The following is a 19741-nucleotide window of genomic DNA, read 5'->3' as shown; positions in this document are numbered from 1 at the left end:
CAGCTCCAAGTGACTTGGGGATTAGTCACCTGGCTTTTCTGCAGGGATCCGCATGCAGACAAGAGCTCAAAGGAGTGGAACGTAAATCTCCACCATGCATGGCAAGTTGCTAAAGGCTCAAAAATCACTGACTTCAGAATGCTATCTATTACTGGGAAACTCTCACACTGCCCTGATTCACACAGTGGTGGGAGCTGTGGTGGTTCGACTTTCCAAGGCCTTCAAAACCACAGAGATGGACAGAATTATATGCAAAAACACCCGGCCACAACAGCACTTTGAAGTGCTTTTGTCCCACGTCCTACCTGACATCTGTACAGAATTTTTCTCCCTGCTCTCCTCCTGACTTAAGCATTTCTTTTCCACAGATGTAGACCCCTGGGGAGGGTTGTGCCCTTTTTTTTTTAAAAAATAAGAACCCTGCTAACCTGGGATGACAGCTCCTGAGGGAAACCTCCAGTGAATAATACTTTGTTTCTAGGAACAACAGCACCATTAAGATCTCAGAAAGGTGTGCTGCTATCATTACCATTATTTCAAAGGCTCACGGGAAACTCAGCAACTGTTTGAGTGCCCTTCATTGAAATAAGCTGTATCTCTGCTTTTTGTTCTGATCAGCAGTTGCTTGGCAAGGCACGATAGTTAGGACACACCAAGGTGACAAGACCAAGACTGGGGGACTAAGAGAGAGGGAAGACCATATGGCTTGACAAGCTGTGACTATGCATCACGTGTGACACTAAAAAGTGCAGAGCCTGTTGTAGCCAATAACCTGTCCTACAGCACTAATCACAACCTGCATGATTACCCTTTATGATGGGAGGAAGGTCTCATTCTGAATCCCAGTTAGCTCTGTGAAAAGCCCAGGAAACATCTTTACCCCACAAGGACAAGGAATGGGAGCATTTCACGGTTCATACTTACTATTATAAGTAATATAAAATATATAAAATTGTAAAAAGAATGTGCATCCATCACATAATACATGATGTCAACCCATCCTTCCAGGGTTATAACCTACAGAAAGACAGAGAAAGAAAGCGTGAGAACAGGAGTCAACCAAAAAGTTAGTCAACATCAGTCTTCTGGTACTCATCACCGCACAGCATCTCTCAGCATCCATCCGGACCTGCTGCGCTTCTTTTCCTAGTTGGCTTAGGATGGCAGCAATGTGTGACCAAAGGACTGGCCTGAGGTTTCCACAGAAATCTGGCACAATTAAAATGATAAAACAATACAATAAAACACCTGAAACACTGGTTTTGAGCCAATGCAAAGAAATTCTAAGGAAGGTTTATAAACAAAGCAGAAGCCTTCCTGTGCAGTGCTCTGGGCTTTTACCTTAGGATCCTGGTTTTGTAATGCTACCTGCAAAATTCTTAAGTTTTTAAACCCAATTTTGTTTCTGTAAAAACTGATTTCTTTGTGATACTTAATCTCGCTCACCATTGCAACTACATCACCAACATCGTAGCAGGAAAACATCTGAATGGAAGACAGTTACTTTAATTAAACGGAGAACTGATTTCATACTTGTTTTCTCAATCTTCCTTCTACTAAAAAAGAAGCTGAGGATTTAATTAACACCACGCAGGCTGTGTACACAGCAAAGCAAATGATGCCATGTAATTTACACTTTTTATTTAGATAAAACGTACCAAACTTCTAGTGCCATTTTGCTACTGGTGCTAGAGCTGAAGCTCCAGCGCAACTTCCAACCAAATCAAAGCTCCTTTCTGAATGAACTTGCACTGATGCATCCTGTTTGCTATGCCTGATGCCAGCCTTAGTGGCCCTAGCACAAAACCCAGAATTGCCTGCTGCCTTCAATTTCAGTGGCATCATTCCCAAGTTTAACCATGCCTGCAGCGATCGAACCGAGTTACTGAGCCTGCCTGAGACTGTCAGAGCTCACGAGTGCTGGAAGAGAGACACTCCTTACTCCTAATTCCTCTCACCCTAATGTCAAATGTGGTGATAACTTACCGGCAAGTTTTCAAACCCATTTCCCACGTTGAAGCACACTTAACACCCACCACTCAGCAGGGTGAGAGGGAGCCATCGTCAGTGCTCGCACCACCTCTGCAGCAAGGCAGCACATACAGGCCCACACGAAAACCAATAAACCTGATCTGCCATGGAGCGGGTAAAAATTGTCTCTGCAGCTGTTATACTCTGTCTGCATTGCTAAAGACTTGGAGCAATCAGGTCTGATGACGTGCTGACTGCATTTACACAAACTGCACCCACCTCTCCTGGTCCTCATTACGTGCATTAGGTATTCTTTCACATCACATCCTTGCTGCTGGTTAGGGATATACAGATGCCAGAGAGCAATGCTGTGCTTCCAGTAGCGTGGGTTGAACAAAAATGAAGAGAATGCTTTTGGTCAACGTGAACTCCAGAGACTGATCTCTGGTGGAAAGCATCCAGCAACAGACACGTTCTGTGCTGTTATTCCCCCTTAAGTCTGAGAACGGGTTAAGCTGTCTGGGCAGACACTGGCAGCAATCAGTCTGTTCAGTGGTATGAAATGGACAGGCAATCAAACTCAAACTGCCCTTTTCTGCCTTTCTTTTAACACGGCTGAAACATTTACAGAGAGCACAGTTCCTTCCAGCCCCTTCCCTTGTGTGTGTGAGCAGTCGATGATCCCTCTTTTCTCTGCGGTGCTTTGCAGGTTCACCAGGAAAACGGAGGGATCATGTGGGGGGGGGGGCACAAGGCTAAACCAAATCACTGCCTAAGAAATTGTCTCCTTTGGGCTCTCCAAAGTCCCACCCTTCCATCCCCTCTGTTTAGACGGGTGTCTCAGAGTGAGGCCACCCCAGCTGCCACGGCAGGTGCTCCATCCATTTACACTCAGGGAGGAAAAATGAGCCCAGGGACTCTGAGCATATCAGCTACACCTCCTCACCAAATAAATGTACGAAACAGATTAAACACAGAGCCCTCTCTACAAAAGGAGTTACCTGACGGCTGCTGTTGGGCTTCTGCAGGCACTGCCAGCCCCCCATCTGGGAAGCAGCTGCTGAGACAAGAGTGAGGGCCAACCAAACATTTAGAGAGGTATTTTTCTTGTATGCTAGACAGCATTTTCAGCAAAAATTAATCAACACACCACATTTCTCCTCTGGAGGGCTGAAAAGGCTCATCCAGCTCGCAGAATATTTAAGATGCAATTAGAATTTGCATTATTTACTACTCACTTGTAAAGCACAGGGACACAGGAGGAATAAACAGACCGCTGGGCTTTTGTTCTCCTGTTTGACATCTTTGTGGGTTCATTCTTGGGCTCATCACCCGGTATAAATGCAGCAGTACCTAGGGGAGGATTCCCGAGCTGCCGAGGATTAGAGAGTACTAACAATCCTGGAAGAGAGCGTGCTCACAGACATCTGTCTTCTTTTTTTAATCAAATAGCTCCGGAGAAATGCAGGACAACACACATGCATGGCCACCTGTCTGGACTGAAACGGTCTCTATGACTTTTATAGCCTGATTCTTGCCATGCTGAGGACTTCTTTCAGGCTGTCCTTTAAAGCACTCCAAATGACTTTACATGTGCATTTTTATCTACTCCAGGATCCCGTTGCATATCCCCAGGAAGGCCTGGGTGTAAATGGGAACCAGACCATTTGAATTTGCCAACAGCTGGTCTATCCACCATGAGCTAAATTCTTTAACTATTTTTGGAACCAAGTCAGAGGCATCTGCACTGGTGCAAGGTTCCCCGCTGCAGTACAGCATCTGATCCTTTACATTTATTCTCAGAGCAGAAGAACTCAGAGGGAAAGCTAACAACTCTTTCTATTCTCCCATGAACACTGATACATTTCTTCAGTACTACATGGACTACTGTTCCTCCCTAGAGGCATCCTGGATGCAATATCACCTACTTTGCTAAGCAGAAATGACTTCTTCCACTCTGCAGTTTCCAATCTGATTATTCCACTTGACTGCAGCGCCAGCATTTGGCCCTCCAAGCTCTTTACAGATGTCTTCCAAGGACCTGGAGCACCTTTCTTGTGCTTTCCAATCTCGGCAATCCATTCTCAGTAATTAAATTCTGTTCAAACCACGATTGTTCACAGACAGACATATTAAACAGCCCCTCCAAATGTACCAGTTCAAAGCTTCCAACAAACGCAACATACAATTATTTATCAACAGAGATAAGATGGCAAGAAACACGTTTTCTAATTCTGCTCTGATAAAAAAGATGCTCGAGATATGTGGCCCACTAAAATCATCAGCTGCAGGGAAGTAGCTGAAAGATTCAATTAAGATGATTGGCTAGCATGCTCTGGAGGATGCTGCCAACTGCATTCACATGCTGCAGACCCAGAAGGAAAGGAGGCATTGCCCCCTTAGCATAGCAAAAGGAGCTTGGCCTCCAGAGGACTGAGGCTCTGGTCAGAGAACAGAGACGTCACCTATCCATGAGAGATCCTGTGTGATGCTCAGTGCAATTCTTGCCTGCTCATTCAGCCCTGTACATCTTACACAGCAAGGAGAGGAGAAATTGTTTTTTCTCCCATTAATACCTTAGAGGCAAGACTGAGTGCCCTGACTCTTGCACCTGATTCACTCTCCCATCAGAGCAAGGATTTAACTGAAAGCTCACCGAGGTGAATGGAAATACAGATTTTGACTTCATCGACCTTTGGCTCAGACACCATTCATGCAGTTTCTTGTCCAGCAGCCCCTGATCACCACGTTCAGGTGAGCAGGATGGGAGCAGACAGTCAGGTTTCTTAAGTCTCCTGTTTTGTGATTCTGCTCCTCTTGGTTTGCTCACGCCACAATAATCTCATCAGCTCTAACAACGATGCTCATCTGATTTATGGTAGCGTAACTGGGGACAGAATCAGGTCTTCCAGTCAAGCTAATCAGAATCAATCTAAAACTCCAGAGTGGAAATCACAAGGGAGATGTAGATTAAAGACACTGGCAATTAACTCAGACCTCCTCATTGTTCCCAGGGAGACAGGAGGTTTACATTGTTTTTTTCTGGGGTCACTTGAAAGGTCTCTGCAGAACAATTTCTCTTATTATGTCAAGAAGTTTTCACCATAAAAATCCTTGTCCTTGTACTCTGCCAAATTTTTGCAAGTTCTTGGCTATAATCCATTCCAGAGCAGGTTATTTTTTGCTTTAGTGTCACTTAAGAAAAAGGAAAAAAAAAAATAAAAAAAGAATCATCTGGGAAAGAAAAAAACAAACCCAAACACCACAACACCCAAACTCCAACCCAAACAACTTTACTTAATAAAGTCAAACACTGAATTCTTTTCTGTGTATTGAAAAGCACTAATGGTTGGTGCCAGATAGATCACTGCAGACAAGTCAACCTTGAGATGCCACTCCTGCGATTAACTGAACGAACTTCACGTGCAGAGACAACATCCTCAGGTATGGGAACCAAAATTAGTGTCTCACACCTTGACCAAAACCCCTAAAATGCATAGCTCTGGTAATAAAAAAAATCCTTAGCTGTTGATTTCAGAATTGCAGGTGCTTGTTCAGCTCGGCACCTGGCTGAAGCAGGAGGTGATATATAGAGAAACCCAAGCGTTTCCAAACCATTTGAAGTGTTCATTTTAATTGACACATATAATTTGCACTCAGTCTCTTTTGGCCTAACCTGGGTCCTCTGGGGACAAGATGGGCATTATCTGCATCAAAATCAATTACGTTAAACTGAACAGCAACTGAGTACTGCCACAATCATTATTAGTATTATTTTAACCTCTTATCTTATTTCCCTGGCTGTGCTGCACAATTTTTCTTTTTCTTTTTCATAAACTTCATCAAGACAAGATACAGTGATATAAATTGTGAAAGGTATTAATTTCTATGATGTTCTCAGTGAATTTTACAAGGCTTTCAGTATTCATTTCAGAAAGCCTTATCTCTGTATTTTGCCCTCTCAGGAACACTGACTTGGCTAGCAAGTGCTGACCAGTGCAAAATGAAGTATGCCTTTTCTGTATGCAATGTGCTTGGCAGCTAATCAAATCACTAACTATTTTTGAAGCCAATTTCATAATTTTAATTATTTTCTCATGACACATGTTGTTAAGTAACCTCCGCAGTCAGAAAAACAGGTTTTATTGTATTCTGAGTAAGGTCCTTTGAAGAGATTCTCCTTTCTCTTTGAGGGCCTGCTTTCTTTACAAAGCAGCTTTAGACATTTTGTTATATGTTGGGAGTCTTGCAAAGCACGCCTCTGCTCTGAAAAGCAGCCCTGCAAACCAGAAGATAAAAGGAAATGGTGCAACCTTGCATTTGTCTTGGATTAGAGACAACCTCTCAAGTTTGCCCCATGCAAGTGTGATCCCTGGTTAGCACTACCAATGGTGGATCCTGAAAAGCAGAGTGCAGCCAGCGTGCAATAAGGTTGGAGAGGTCGCTGATGCTGTTACTGGTGGCCCTGAGCATCACGAAACTGAATTTAAGAGCTTAAAATTACATCAAAACTCAACAACTTCTTCTGCAAAAGCAAGGTTAGTCACTGTCTCCCCATTTTGCACTAAATAAAGCAAGATCTTCATCTGATAGCAAAAACATCACTGATTTCAGATGACTGCTGCTTATAACAAATCACATCTCAGTCCATATTCATGAGGTTTGATTTACGGTGATAATTATCCTGTCTTCATTGTTTGTGTAAAGTATCTTATGCACAGGGAATGTATTTAACTGTTTAACTTCAGCAATAATGAGTCCATTATCACAGAGAGACATCAATCAGTTTTATAGCTGAGCAAAGCTGAAGGATGAAGCATCTGCAGCAAAAAGGGAACCTTATCCAGGCTGAGAGCCCTGTTACAGCTGGGTGTGCCATACAGGGACAAACAACATCACTCCTCCAAACACTGCTGTCAGGATCTGTATCAGTTTGGGGTACTGGCCCCAACGCAAACAGCAAGGGTTTTTGTTACTATCATTTTACCTTGCTTCAAATTATATTAGAAACTATTAGGGACAAAGGGTGCACAGCTTCAAGTGGAAATAGCCCTCTGCAGGACTATGATGTGAACGTGTTCCAGGTGTCCCAGCTTTACTCATTGATGCTAATCAAAAGGGGGGCTCATTCTGCAGGATGGATTTGCCAGCTCACAGTCTGTAGGCAGTGGTGTGGGGACTGTGGGACAAGAGAACTGAACCCTGGGCTTGGTATATGGGTTTCCCCTCACACTATAGAGTGTGACAGCAACAACTGATGATGGAGCAGCTTTGGGGCAATCAAAGCAAATCAAGATTTCCCTGTAGGAAGCGTTGATGCCCCCTCAGAAGACTAGCAGGTTTTTTTTTTTTTTTTTTTTTAAATCACCTAACTTGACACCCGTATTACATGATGCCTTGCTGTAGACACCTCTCTTTCTACCCTGAATACAGAAGCCTGATTCTTGAGGTAGGATGAAAACACTCCAAAGCTGCAGAGTCTGTAGCAGGTTTCTGTGCCATCCTGGGTCCCTCCAATACCTCCCCCAGGTTAGTAGGCCCAGTCGTGGAATCAGAATGGCCTCTCTGACTTGTGCTATATGGGACAATTCCTTCTGGCCTTCAAAAATTAGAGTTTTTTTTTTTCAAAAGCATCTAATCCTCTTGGATGCACACTCTGAGATGCTTTAAAGGGGCTGGATATTTTTAGATTGGGTATTCAGCATGAAAGCTCTTCAACTGCAGCAAGTGATGTTTAATTGGCTGGCCAAATTTTAAAAAACAAAACCAACAAACACCACCAACAAAATTCAAACCCTATCATTTAGAATGAAATATTTTCAGAGATCTAAAACAAACCCAATTCAAGTCTAGTGACAAAGCATCATCTTGAAGCAGTGGAAATGCAAAGCTTAGATGATCTCTTTTCCCTTTTTCCCTCCAGCCAAAACTTCTTGCCAAATTCAGCACAGATAAGCGTTGTTGACACACATCTCTAGTTTAAAGAATGAACCATTTGACCTAGAAAAGTCCCTTTTTGGCCAAAAAAATTATCTAGTCAAACTCTGAAAACAAGGGCACCCAACATGACAGCTGCTTCTGAAAAGCACGGTCCACAAAACTACGTGTTGCACGCACAGATACAATTGCAGTTGGAAGCCTCAGGCTTTTTCTTCTTCCTTCTGTTTCAGTGTGCCTTTTTGACTGTTCCCAATCATATTTAAAACTGCTGAAAGCAGAAGAACAGAGGTTGCAGCAGACAAGCAAGGAAGCATATCAGTGGCATCTCAGGCACAACAGACTTGAGAGCTTTTTGTAACCATTCCGGAGCTGTCATCTTGTAAGGAAATTGGTTGATGTATTCCAACATGTAACCCAGCATCCCAGCAACAAAATGAGAGAAACAGGCTCAAAAAAACAAACAAACAAACAAACAAAAAAAACCAAAACCCCAAACACTTTTAAGCAAAACCCCAGCTAATAGGAATATGTACAAGTGGGAACCAAAAGGAATTGCCCTGTCAGTAAGTGTCTGGGTGGAGGTTTGTGCTTACTGTAAGGGAAAGCAGCATTAAAGCTTTGGGTCTTGTCTCACTGAATGAGATCTTTTCTTAATTGAGTGACATTAGAATGGATGAGGAACTCCAGCCTCATTCTTGCATTTGGCTGTAGCAGAAGTGCATTGAAATGCCTGTCATTTTTCCTTTCATTTGAATGGAAGATGTGGTTCCCATTATAGATCTGGCTGAACGACTTCCAGGCAAGTGAAAAATCCTTGGGGAAGGCTTTCAATCAATGAACAGAGGCTGAAACAACGTGAAGTGGGCAATGGCTGTGGAGCAGATATGGGCACTGGACAATGGCTTACAAAGAAATAGGGCAGATGAACCTTTCCCCCTTCCAAACCTGAAATCTCACCCCAGGTGTGAACCTCTGTGCCGACACATCCATTGGCACCGTGAGCAAGGGTATGTGTCTTGGCAGAAGCAGAATCAGCAACACAGAGGCAAAGCAAGCTCACCAGCACGCCGTGCAGGGTCAAAATGCCTAAATCCTTGATTAGATGCAGAGAGCTCTAAGGTCCCAGGAGCTTTTCTGACATGCTGGAGCACAGCAAAGGGAACCTCGCGTCCAAACAAAAGGGCCATCCCGGCAGGTGGCCTGCAGCGTTTGGCTGTCACTGCCAGCTGTCGTACCTGCTCAGGCAGCCTGCAGCTAGCCGAGGAGTGAAGTATCCAAAGGACAAATGAAGGGGGAAACGGGTGGCATCAATTCCCATTTCCCATCCCAAACTTGTTTTCTTCCTCAGCAGGTCACTGCACCTTGATGGCTGTGACATGCTTCTAGCTTCTGTGAAGCCGGGTGCAATGAAAAGTTTTCCATCTAAGCACACAATCAGGATAACACCTCAAACTCCTGTTGCAGCTGACAATTCCTATAATGCTATATTTCCAGACATCTTTGAGAAGGTGATTCAGCTTTTCCTTTCCTGGGCATTCTCATCATGCTGTGTGCCTGCCGGGCTGTCTTCAGCTCTCATGAACACAACCAGTTTTGTTTTTTTTCCTTCCCTCTGACAGCAGCAAGGGGGATGCTGAATGCAAAAGAGTCTCCTCTGAGAATTCCCTCGCTAGGGCCTTCTGATGATGGGCCAGAGATGTGTTACGTGTTTGACTTGATTAACTTGTTAACAGAGATGTCTTCTTACAGCAAAACCTTGTAGAAGCAATATGCACTCAGAATAACAACGGCAGAAGCAGAGTCATGAATCTGAGAGCTGCATCCAGATATTAATTTCAGGATGGACTTTCATTGGAAGCCTCTTAGAAAATGCAGCTCTTCATATGCTGCATTTGAGAAATAGAAGGCCACGGAAAGGGTAAATCAGCCATCACCAGCACTATGTTAGCCCCTCCTAACTGCCAGACAAACCTGTCTTGTGTTGGATGGATGTTTCCTTGAAGTCCATAAACATCTGCTCTCAAATTTAAGTCCTTCCACCTGCATCCTAAAAGGAGGCATAGAGGAACAGTCTGTTCCCTTGGTCTCTTCTTGGTTCCATCTAGCTGACAGTTATTGTTCCTTGAGCTTTGCCTTGCTGGTTTCACCAAGAGCCCTGCCTCCTGATGCAAAGACTGCTGCAAGTCTCACTCTTCTGCAGGTCAAACCTTCAATGGTCTAGGCAACAGTTTTGTTATGTACAAAGAAGCCTAGGTCATCTTCCTGCCTCCCAAACTGTGCTTCTGAGAAACCACCCAAAGCCCTTGTGTTATATCAGGGTTTCTGCACTCAAGCCTGGCCACACCAGGACTGGTGGTTGGGGAAGTGGCAGTGTTTTGGTTGTTCCCCTGAAACTGTCAGTAATTCAAATTAAATTGGACTTTTGTTAGGTGGGTAATTCATCATCTGCAGTGTGACAACAATACCTGTAATTACTGCTCTTATTGTTACGGCTGAAATTTGTGAGCAATAAAGGGATCTTAATATCATGCCAAACCTCACAGTTAATTTAGGTTCTATCTCCTTTCATTTATTCTGTAATAAGCTAATTAGTTCACATAATTTGCCATTGAACATGCCTTTGTAACAAATATATACATGAATTAGCTTATTACACAACAAATGAGGGGAATCAAAACATGAATCATTTTCAGGATTACATAAGGAATTATACTTTCTCTAGCCTCCTATATTGGCGTACCACACACAAGTATATTTGGAAGGAGAGACATTCAGACTTCTCTGTCAGTCTGCTTTTGGGTTTGTTTGTTTGCAGGCTGCACAGTATAAGACTGCCCTTGAAAACTCTTGGGCACAACTTGCAGTCACCATACGTGGAAGATTCCTTCCCAATCTCACCTGTGGGGCTCATTTCACCAATCTGCCTTCTGACAGCTCTTAAACCATGCTAGATTTCAAACTCATTTGGGATAAATCATAAGGGATGCTTCATCCAGCTGGGTCCTAAGACTACCATTATGCAAAGGGAAGGCTCGCCAGACCTTGAGGTTCAATCCTCCGTTACAGCCCTTGCAAAGTACCACATATCCATTAGTCCCCAGAAGGGATCAGGACAATTGGATCTGTCTCATCCAGAACACAGCAGAGTGCTTTCTGCCCAGTAATTCAATACCAATTCACAGGGAAGCTCCCAGGCTACTAAAGCCATCAGTTCTACTTTCTGCACCACTTCCTTTGAGGCCTCATCTAACTGATGACCTGGTGCTACCCAGTTTCAAATATTAAATGTAATGAGAGCACAGCTCAACAGCTTTATTTGTTAAATGTCCTCTGCTTACAGCAATTGTTTTGATTTAGCATCCAACCTCTTGCAGTAATGATTTACTGTTTCCATACCAAAGTTAAGCAGCCACCTCACTCCCAACAGCTGCTTCTGTACCTGCAGTTACACTGCTTTCAGTTTCAATTCTAAAAATCTCAGAGAATAAAGAAATAAAGACATAAGAAGTCTATTTGTCTGGAAAAGGCTCTTTAGTGTTTGGATGGCCTAAGCAGCATTATAACCATCTATAAAGCCTCCTGGCATCTGTTAAAGTGATCTATGGATACAATATTCAACTTTGCCAGACCCTCTGCTCTTTCCAAAGAAATCAGCTGAAACCTCTGCTGTGGCCAGCATGTTGTGGGTTAAACTTGTACTTTTGCAGGCCATGCACAGTGAAGAAATGAAATACCAACATGAAATGAAAGCTTGCAGCCTGCAAATATGCTCCGGAGGTAAAAGGGAAGCAGAACCCCTTGAGAAGCACCTGTTTGTTTTCAGAGCACTGTCACAGGCACCCCGCAAACACGCTGGCCTCTGCCCTTTCTCTGGAAGGAACATTGCTGCCACGTGGGGGGAGCCAGACAGGAGCTCCTGGGCACATCCATCAAGCCCTGTTGAAGAACTGTGTGAAAAAAGGAGAGTGCAAGTGCAGCCAGAGACCTACCAAACACTCTCACTTTGATTTCCCTCTTTCCTTTGTGCTACTCGCACTACCAGTCATGCTCCTCTCTTGACATACTAATTGCAGGAGAGAACCAAAGCGTTTTAAAAAACATAACCTAGAAGAGGCTTGGGATCTGTCTGAACCCTTCTGGATTTGATTTTAAGCTTCTGACACCAGCGACAGTGCGATTCAAGGTATGCTTACTACCACAGCATGCGAGAGCAAACAAGATGCTCAGAGCAAACAAATCGCCCCTTTACAGCTCTCAGATGAAAATTATGTTATTACATTCATATTAAAGAAAGAATGAAATTCAGAAATGTGGAGCTGTGAATGGGTAATTACTTGTCATTAACAAAACTAAAAGGAGATTGTTTCTCATTTAGGACTAGATGTCACCTACACTACAGGAAGGCCAAATAGAACAGGGCATCTAGCTGAAAGCACAAAGAAGTTTGTATTAAAAAGAAAATGGAAATTAAAGACTGAAAACCACACATGGATCATTACAAATACACTAGCTCTACGAGACCATTGCCTCATGACTGTGTAGATGAGTTATCTAGTGTTCCAGAGCGACAAACACTGAACATGCTTTGGATACTAGAGTTTTGTTGTTTTTTTTTTAATCACCTGTAAAGTCTCCACAGTCTGAGCTAGAAGCACTTTTGTCTCCAGTGAAGAGCTGTAAAGGAGTTAATCAAGAGAGGCTCAAACCCCACACGAACAGGCATCGCTTCACAGGTATTCTAGCCAGCACGGACTGTTTGGGGTATTTATTCCTCTGTGTGGCATACTGTACTAACCAGTATAACCTTGTAATTCTTCATTCAAGCCCAAACCATACCATCAAGCTAGTTGCTGTATTTTAGACAAATAATCATTCTTGCTTAAGGACTTGGACAATGCTCTCCATTTCCTGTACCACAGCAATAAATAAGTATCCCAGCTCTCAAAATGATTTCCTCCCCGGGATTAACCCAGGTCTGATTTCAGTGATAGAACTTGCCATACTTTTGTCTGCCTTCAGCAGTATTTCCTCCATCTTCTATACCACTGAAAAGCAGCTATTTTATTTTCTCCAAATGCTCTCTTAGAGCATTTGTGCAGGTTTTTGTCTGATTCATTTACTTGATGCGTCTTTATTTGCAGTTTCATGCAGGTGCAAGCAAATTCCTTTCTCCACTGATGCATTGATCAAAATCCTCCCAAGCAAGAGAGGACAAAACAAAAAGAAATAGAAAACCTTGAGGAGAATCATACCTGAAATATAGCTATCCAGGCATAGCCAATATTATCAAAATTGATAGCTCCATTGTGTGGGTTTACATCCCCTGCCATGCATACGTTGTAATACTGGTTCCAGTTTATGCAGGCATTCCTGCTGCTGAAGTCAGGGTTGTATAAACTTGGGGTGTAGGAGTCCATGCTCAAGGTGCACTCCACCTTGTACTCCTTCCTGTTTGGGATGTTGGAGCATTTCTGCATGCCGTTTTCACGATGGGATGAGCAGATGAACGGATTCTCCTCCGCTTCGTCTGTCCGGTAGTACGGATGCAGGAAGGTGAGGTTGTACGTCCTGGAGGGGGAAGAAAGAAAGAGGGATGAGAACCAGTGCTACAGCCCTTGTGACATCTGTAGCAAAAGGCACCAGTTCCTGTCCCTGCTTTAGGTGTTATTTCTCTGTTGTCCTTTAAATTGGGCTGAACAGAGCAAGCGCATAAAAAGGGGCAGACTGTATTGTGAAGATCTCAGAAATGAGGCGCTTTAAGTGCAGAGCAGGCTGAGTGGAAACAAAAAAAGTGATCTGAGAAATCTGGAACCAAATTGGTAGAGGGTGTGTGCCTAGAGCTGAGTATAGCACGGTGGCAAAACTGGCCATGACACAGTCACAAAGAGGTCAAAAAATATTAAAGAGGAATTTCTGTGTTCAGTGTTTAAGAGCTCTGTCCTAGCCTGCTGCATTCACTGGTGGTTTTGTCGCTGCCTTCCACAGAAAGCAATACAGTGAGGGAAAAGGGAATTGGCACCCCAAGGAGGGAAACCCAGGCACCTGGGAACACTAAGGAACACTTCACACAAAGCATTTGGAAAATGCCTTTGTTGCATTGCACAAACACCTGAGCAGTTTGGACTTACACGCAGCTAACAACAGGACTAGCAACAAGAAAGGAAACTTAGTAGGACACCTTTAGGAAAAAAGCACTTCTTTCCTGGAAGTCTCCACCTGCTTTACTTTGTTTCCTTCAGAAGATTAGCAAAGAATATTAGTGCCAGTGCTTCTTTCCACGGCCAAAAATAAGACCCTGAATCAAGACCCTTATCTTGATAGCAGGAGAACGAGGTCCCTGCAACGTCCCTGCTCTGAAAGCGTCTCTCTTCCACTTGAAAATCCCAAAGCCTAGAAAGTTTGTCTCATTTTTGCCCCTTCAGACTGGGGACAGCAAGTCACAGCTGAGACATCAGCCCCAACCTTTGCCTACAACCCTTTCTGCTTACAGCATCCCGTAATCTCCAGGGATCTTTCAGTTAACAATCAGCCTGAGCTCTCCAAGCGAGCAAATGAGGCAAGACAGTTGGAAGTTGAAATGAGAGAGTAGAGGAAAACACTGTAAAAGCAGCCCAGATGCTTCCCAAAACTTGAGAGCCAGATCCTCTGATGCTCAGAACATGCCTCACACAAGTTGAAGGCAAAGCAGCTTTCCAAGAAGTTTGCCCCCCGGCACGTCTCTGGGACGAGTGAGCTGAACTTTAACAAGGAGAGAGGCAGCCGCAGGCCATCTCAAATTCCTTCTGTTCTTGCATAAGAAAAGAAAAGAGCCCACATTAATGGGAACTGTATGCTTACTGCAGATCTGATTTAATTGGCCTGGATAGAGTTTATGGCTCTGTTAGAGCTCCGATAAGCAAGTACTCTAATTGCAGCATGGCAGGGATGTGCCTTTTCCCAGGCTGTGCTCTGAGGCAGATGAAGCAAGCAGATCCCTTGTCTCCTTGCAGCCTTTGATCAGCGTCCGTGGGGCCCACCAGTGCTCGCTGCTGAAGTGCTGCTCAAAACACGAAGGTGCAAAGTCCTAGGGCAGATTGTCTGCTGTGCTCAGAGCTGCAGGGACCTAAGATGCTAAACAATCAGTCGGGAGATGAGGGAAAAGGCAAGACAAATTACACGACCAAGCAAGATGTGGTGGAAGATAAGCAGATAATTCCTCAAGACAGGACAGATGCATTTTTATCTGTTTCTGAATGTTCCCAACTACCAAATAAATAAGGCTCTAAGGATCGCCGAACTGGTGCTATTCTATATGATTGTTTGAAATTGCTCCCCTAAACCCTTGAGTAATGCAGAAGTCAATCAGCACCTGCCTTTTAGGAGAGGGTAGTTGGTGCAGGGCAGAACCACAGGGAAAATGAGCCCTGAACAACTTTCTTAAGGCATTTGGTTCTCCTCCATCCATGAATTACTTGAGATAGGTGTTGAGGATTCATCCAGCTACAGGAATAACCAAGAGGAGCACGCCAGAGGAATTGGGCATTTGCTGGTGACTGAACTTATTCACCAGTTATTCCCCTTCCCTCACACAACATCCTCATTCCCCCCAAACACGAATGTAAGATCTCCCTCCTGGTTTCCAATGCCTTATATTCAAAGAGAAGAAACACTTGAAAAACTGTCCTCCAGGACTGCCTAAAAGCCCTCTCCTTCCCCTCCCACCGACTGGCTTCGCTGGGAGGAAATTTCCATATAAAACGAGCTGAAGAAAAGGCTGAGCGCCGTGTTTGCCAGGAGATCAGATACTACAAGCAGCAGAGTTTGTCACACAGAGGGGGGCATTGTGGAGGCTTGCAAAGGATTACAAGGCACAGAGGCACAGGGATGCGCCTGGGAGTGCTACAGACTGTGGGCAAAGACAGCTGAGGGACTTGAGAGAAGAAACAGAGGGAGTAGGAGGAGAAACACGAGGAGCAACTTTTCCTGACTCACAAGCAGTGCACAGAGCCCCTGCAGAGCTGTTTTGGCCTCAGTGGGTATACAGAGGGTATAACCAGCTTGGATGCAAAGGGCTCCTGCACCCTCTGATGTGGTGGGGCTGGAAGGTGCTGAGAGCTCTCCCAAGGGACTAAGCAGCGTGTGCTTGGCACCTCTGAAACCTTTCCAAGGGGACCAGGTCAGGGCTTTCTGCACCTCGTGGTGATGAGAGGAGCACAGCCCAGAGCCCAGGCACTACGGTGTGCCCTTACCAATTCAGCAGGGTTACAAGCGGCTTCCCCAGGGCTGACTCCACCACTCTTGAAACCAGGACCCGGTGGGTTACAGGCAAAGCCACCCTATGGGTCCCTACCACAATGTCTGGAGAGATGTCTCACGTGTTACCTCTTTGTCAAAGCACACAGACCTCCAGCTTGGGCAGGTTTCCATGACTCGCATCCACTCCTGATGTGATACCTCACATAAACTCATAGCTTTGGCTCCAGCTGGCGGCTCAACACCCAGCCCAGTGCTTGTAGCAGGGAGAGCTGCAGAAAGGGGTCTCACAGAGCATATCCTGCAACACTGAAGCTACACGTTGAACTCCTTGCCATGCAATGAACCCACGTGCTCTCAGAACATCTCTTGCTCTTTCTTGCTCCCTCAAAGCAATGCTGGAGGACGAGGCTCTTTGATCTGGGTGTGCCACTCCAGACAGCATTATTTGAGCCTACAACTGGAAAACTTGCTCCAGAGCTGGGTGGAGCAGTGGGACACCTCAAAAACTTATTTTCTTCACTGCCCTGGAGGCAACATCCCAAGAGCAACACCAGCAGCAGGCATTTCCTGATCGCGGAAGGCTTTTGGCAGCGGGCAGGATGGGAAGGCTCAGCACACCGCAGCTCGTGGGCCAGTGTAATTAGGATTCTACCCAGAGCAAAGCTGGACTTGCAGAGGGAGACGGACCATCTGGAGGGATGATTGGGTAATTAGCGGCTATGGCTGCACAAGCTCCTTTCCCGGGAGCAGTTTTTGCGTTCGGATGCAGACTCGCAGCCTGTGCCAAGAACGCTGCCCATGGAAGAAGCGCTCAGACAGAAGGGCTGGTGCGTCAGCGTGATGCTCTGCTCCGAGCTCACACCCGAGCCCCCTGCACGCTGCCTCTCCCACCGCAGCACAATAACACGGCACACAGAGCCACAGCTGCCTGTCCTCCCAGCTGTGGGACCGATACGCATCGACCCACGTTAATCATCGAGGTTTCAGCCCCCAGAGGTGATCTCCCATCGCCTGATGTGCCCTCCCCAGCTGGGAAGGCTGGATGGGGACACGGTGAGCTGGAAAGCCATGTGCCAGCCAGTTCTGTGGGAGCCCACGTACCCAGCTTGGTTGGAGGGGGGCACGCAGCCAGGCTGGGGATCTGCAGGACCAGTCCCCTCCGTGCAATGCCTCTCTTCACTACACACTGCAACTTGAAAGGCTCGTGATGAGCCACCGGCAGATTTCAGAGGCTGTTGCCTGTGAGTCACAGTTTAGGAAGCCTTGGGCTGAAAGAGAAAAAACTGCCTGCAGACATGCTGCCTTGGGCTGTGATCTGAAGAGCTGCAGAGAGATCTGGGCATGGACCCTCTGGGGGAAACGACACACTTTGGTGGCTGTGGGAAGAAAATAAAGCCAGGAAAATAAAAGCACAGCTTGCGTGCTTTGCGTTGCAAAGCATGGATGAAGCTCAATTTGGTTCTGCTGCTAACTGGGGTTTTATCCTACCTTTTCTCTGCCTCGCTCATTTCTGCAACTTCCCCCCCCAATCATTCACAAACCAAGAGTCCTGCCCTTGACAAGTCAAAATCAACTGCACTGGGTCCAATTCCTGCCCAGCCCTTTTCAAGTCTCCCTTCCATGTGCATGGGATGCCACAAGCACTTGTCTGGCCAGGGCAGCAGGGACGGGACACACCACTGGGCAGCAAGCACTGCAGATTTAAAACGTCTTTCTGGTTCCTCTGTTTGAAGGCTGTGTTGGCAGAACCGAAGAGGGGAAGGAAGGAAGGAATGGCAGGAATGAGAAGCCAAGTGTTGCAGAAAGAGAAAATCCTCAATATCCACAAAATAAATGGATGTGCCCTGCCAAGACCACCTACCTCCATGTGCGCAAGAGGTCAGACTTCCCTGTTCCTTACTGACAGGCACAGTCCAAATAACTCATTAATGGTAACGAATCCACTAATCGTGAGACCCTTGTGCTCCAGGGAAAAGTCACGAGAAACTAAGCCCCAGAATGGATCTTGTTATCACATTAGAAAGGATTAACACCCCTCTCTCGGCCAGCTGCCCAGCGCACATCTTTCTCTGGGCTCGCAGCAGCTTTCCTATGTGTTCCTCTCTTTCAGTTTCTGGGCAAGGAGCAGGAAAATCTGCTCTCTCCCATGCCAAGAGAGGCTGAACAATAATTCCCTGCCCCATCTGCCCCCAGGCTCAGCCCTCCCATGCAGGACAGCACCCACAAGGGCTGGAGCACAGTGCACGGTCTGCGCGCAATCCTGCTTCAGCTTCCCAAGGAACAGAGAGGGAAAGGGAAAAGGCAGAGACTCAGCACCAAGCAGGATCGGTTCCCTCAGAGAGGAGGCTGTTCTCTGGAAGAAACCCTGCTGACAGCCCAACGTTGCAGCACAGAGTGATGCCAGGAGGAGCAATTAGGCAACACTCAGAAGTACCTTTCAAACTCAGAGCTGTCTGCCTTGGCCGAATGCGCCTTCAAGTAGCTCTGTAAAAGCCAAGGAGCCAAAGGCAGTACAATGCCAAGCAGGTAGAGTTAATTAAGACTGAAGTGCTCACATTATAACTGTCCTGCAGCATTAGACAAATACAAAGTGCTTCACAGCTCTCTCTCCCCTCTCCTGCTTCCAAACCACTGAGCTCCCTGAAAGGCTCCATGGGGAGGAAAACACCCTCTGCCTAACACCCCAGCCCCAGCAGCAGCAGCCCAGCCGAGCTGGGGGTGACCCCGTTCCTTATTTACCACGGCAGCAGCTCGTGCTGGCAGCAGGCAGCCAGAGGGGCTGTGTGGGGGAGACACACCACAGGTCTTACGCTCACCCTTCACACACAAGCGTGCCGAGCCCTCCCCTCTCAGGCCAGAGCAACCCAAAAAAGCCCACATGAAATTAATTCCCTTTCCAGTTCCTACTGTTGAGGACCTCCTGCACTTGCTCATAAAGCAGCAGAGGCCATCCTGGTGCTGCCATTCCCCACTGCTGTGCAATAACAAGGGAAACAGCCTGGCCACCAAGGTCCCCAGGGGGCTAAAGATGTCTCCAAGCCACCAGAGCCCCCCATGGGACACAGCAGTGCCCCACTCCACTTTATTAGCCTTCAACTCACCGGAGTGCAAGAGCACAGAAACTCTCTACAATTCCTTCAAAGTCACTGCTGAAAGAACCCTTAACAAAACCACCCCCTTCCAGCAGGACACTGCGTCAGAACAGTGCAATTCTCAAAGGGGGGGAGGCAGATATTTCCAGCACACCTCAAAGAAGTCCCCGGATTTCAATTTGAAGGTACCATGTTTAAAAATAATTTCTTTACTTGAAGCAGTTGTCTTTCAAAAGGGATTTAAAAGGGTTTTCACAGGAAGAAGAATTATGGCAAAATCAAAGTCCCTCCTGCATCTGATGCCTGCTGTAAAGCCACGCGGCCCAGAAAGCTGCTGGCAGCAAGCGGGCAGAGAAGCACTAAAAACTGCATTTGAAGCACTGGTCTCTGAGCTCACATCTGCTGCACTCCCCAAAAGCTTTGGTGCTGTGACCCTTCCTTGCCTGGCACCTGCACCGTGTTCAGATGCTCGCCCTCACTTTAAAGCAGTGCTGGTCTCGTCT

At 45.9% G+C, this 19741-nt stretch overlaps 1 protein-coding gene across 2 annotated transcripts in view; it reads right to left on the bottom strand.

Moving 5' to 3' along the window:
* Positions 1-19741, bottom strand: part of CACNA1H (calcium voltage-gated channel subunit alpha1 H) — a 117169-nt gene that overhangs the window by 83866 nt on the left and 13562 nt on the right. The window contains exons 5-6 of one of the 2 annotated variants that reach the window (XM_032197524.1): positions 13164-13479; positions 925-1017 (exon numbers count right to left, since the gene is read on the bottom strand). In XM_032197524.1, the coding sequence (XP_032053415.1) occupies positions 925-1017; positions 13164-13479 (409 nt within the window). Of the gene's footprint in view, positions 1-924; positions 1026-13163; positions 13480-19741 lie in introns of those variants that run through there. The other variant, XM_032197525.1, reaches the window with a different exon arrangement.

This window comes from Aythya fuligula, chromosome 15, assembly GCF_009819795.1.
Source record: "Aythya fuligula isolate bAytFul2 chromosome 15, bAytFul2.pri, whole genome shotgun sequence".
In the NCBI taxonomy this organism is placed as follows: Eukaryota; Metazoa; Chordata; class Aves; order Anseriformes; family Anatidae; genus Aythya; species Aythya fuligula.
Note: the sequence above shows the minus strand (reverse complement) of the source record. Positions and strands in the feature narration are given on the sequence as shown.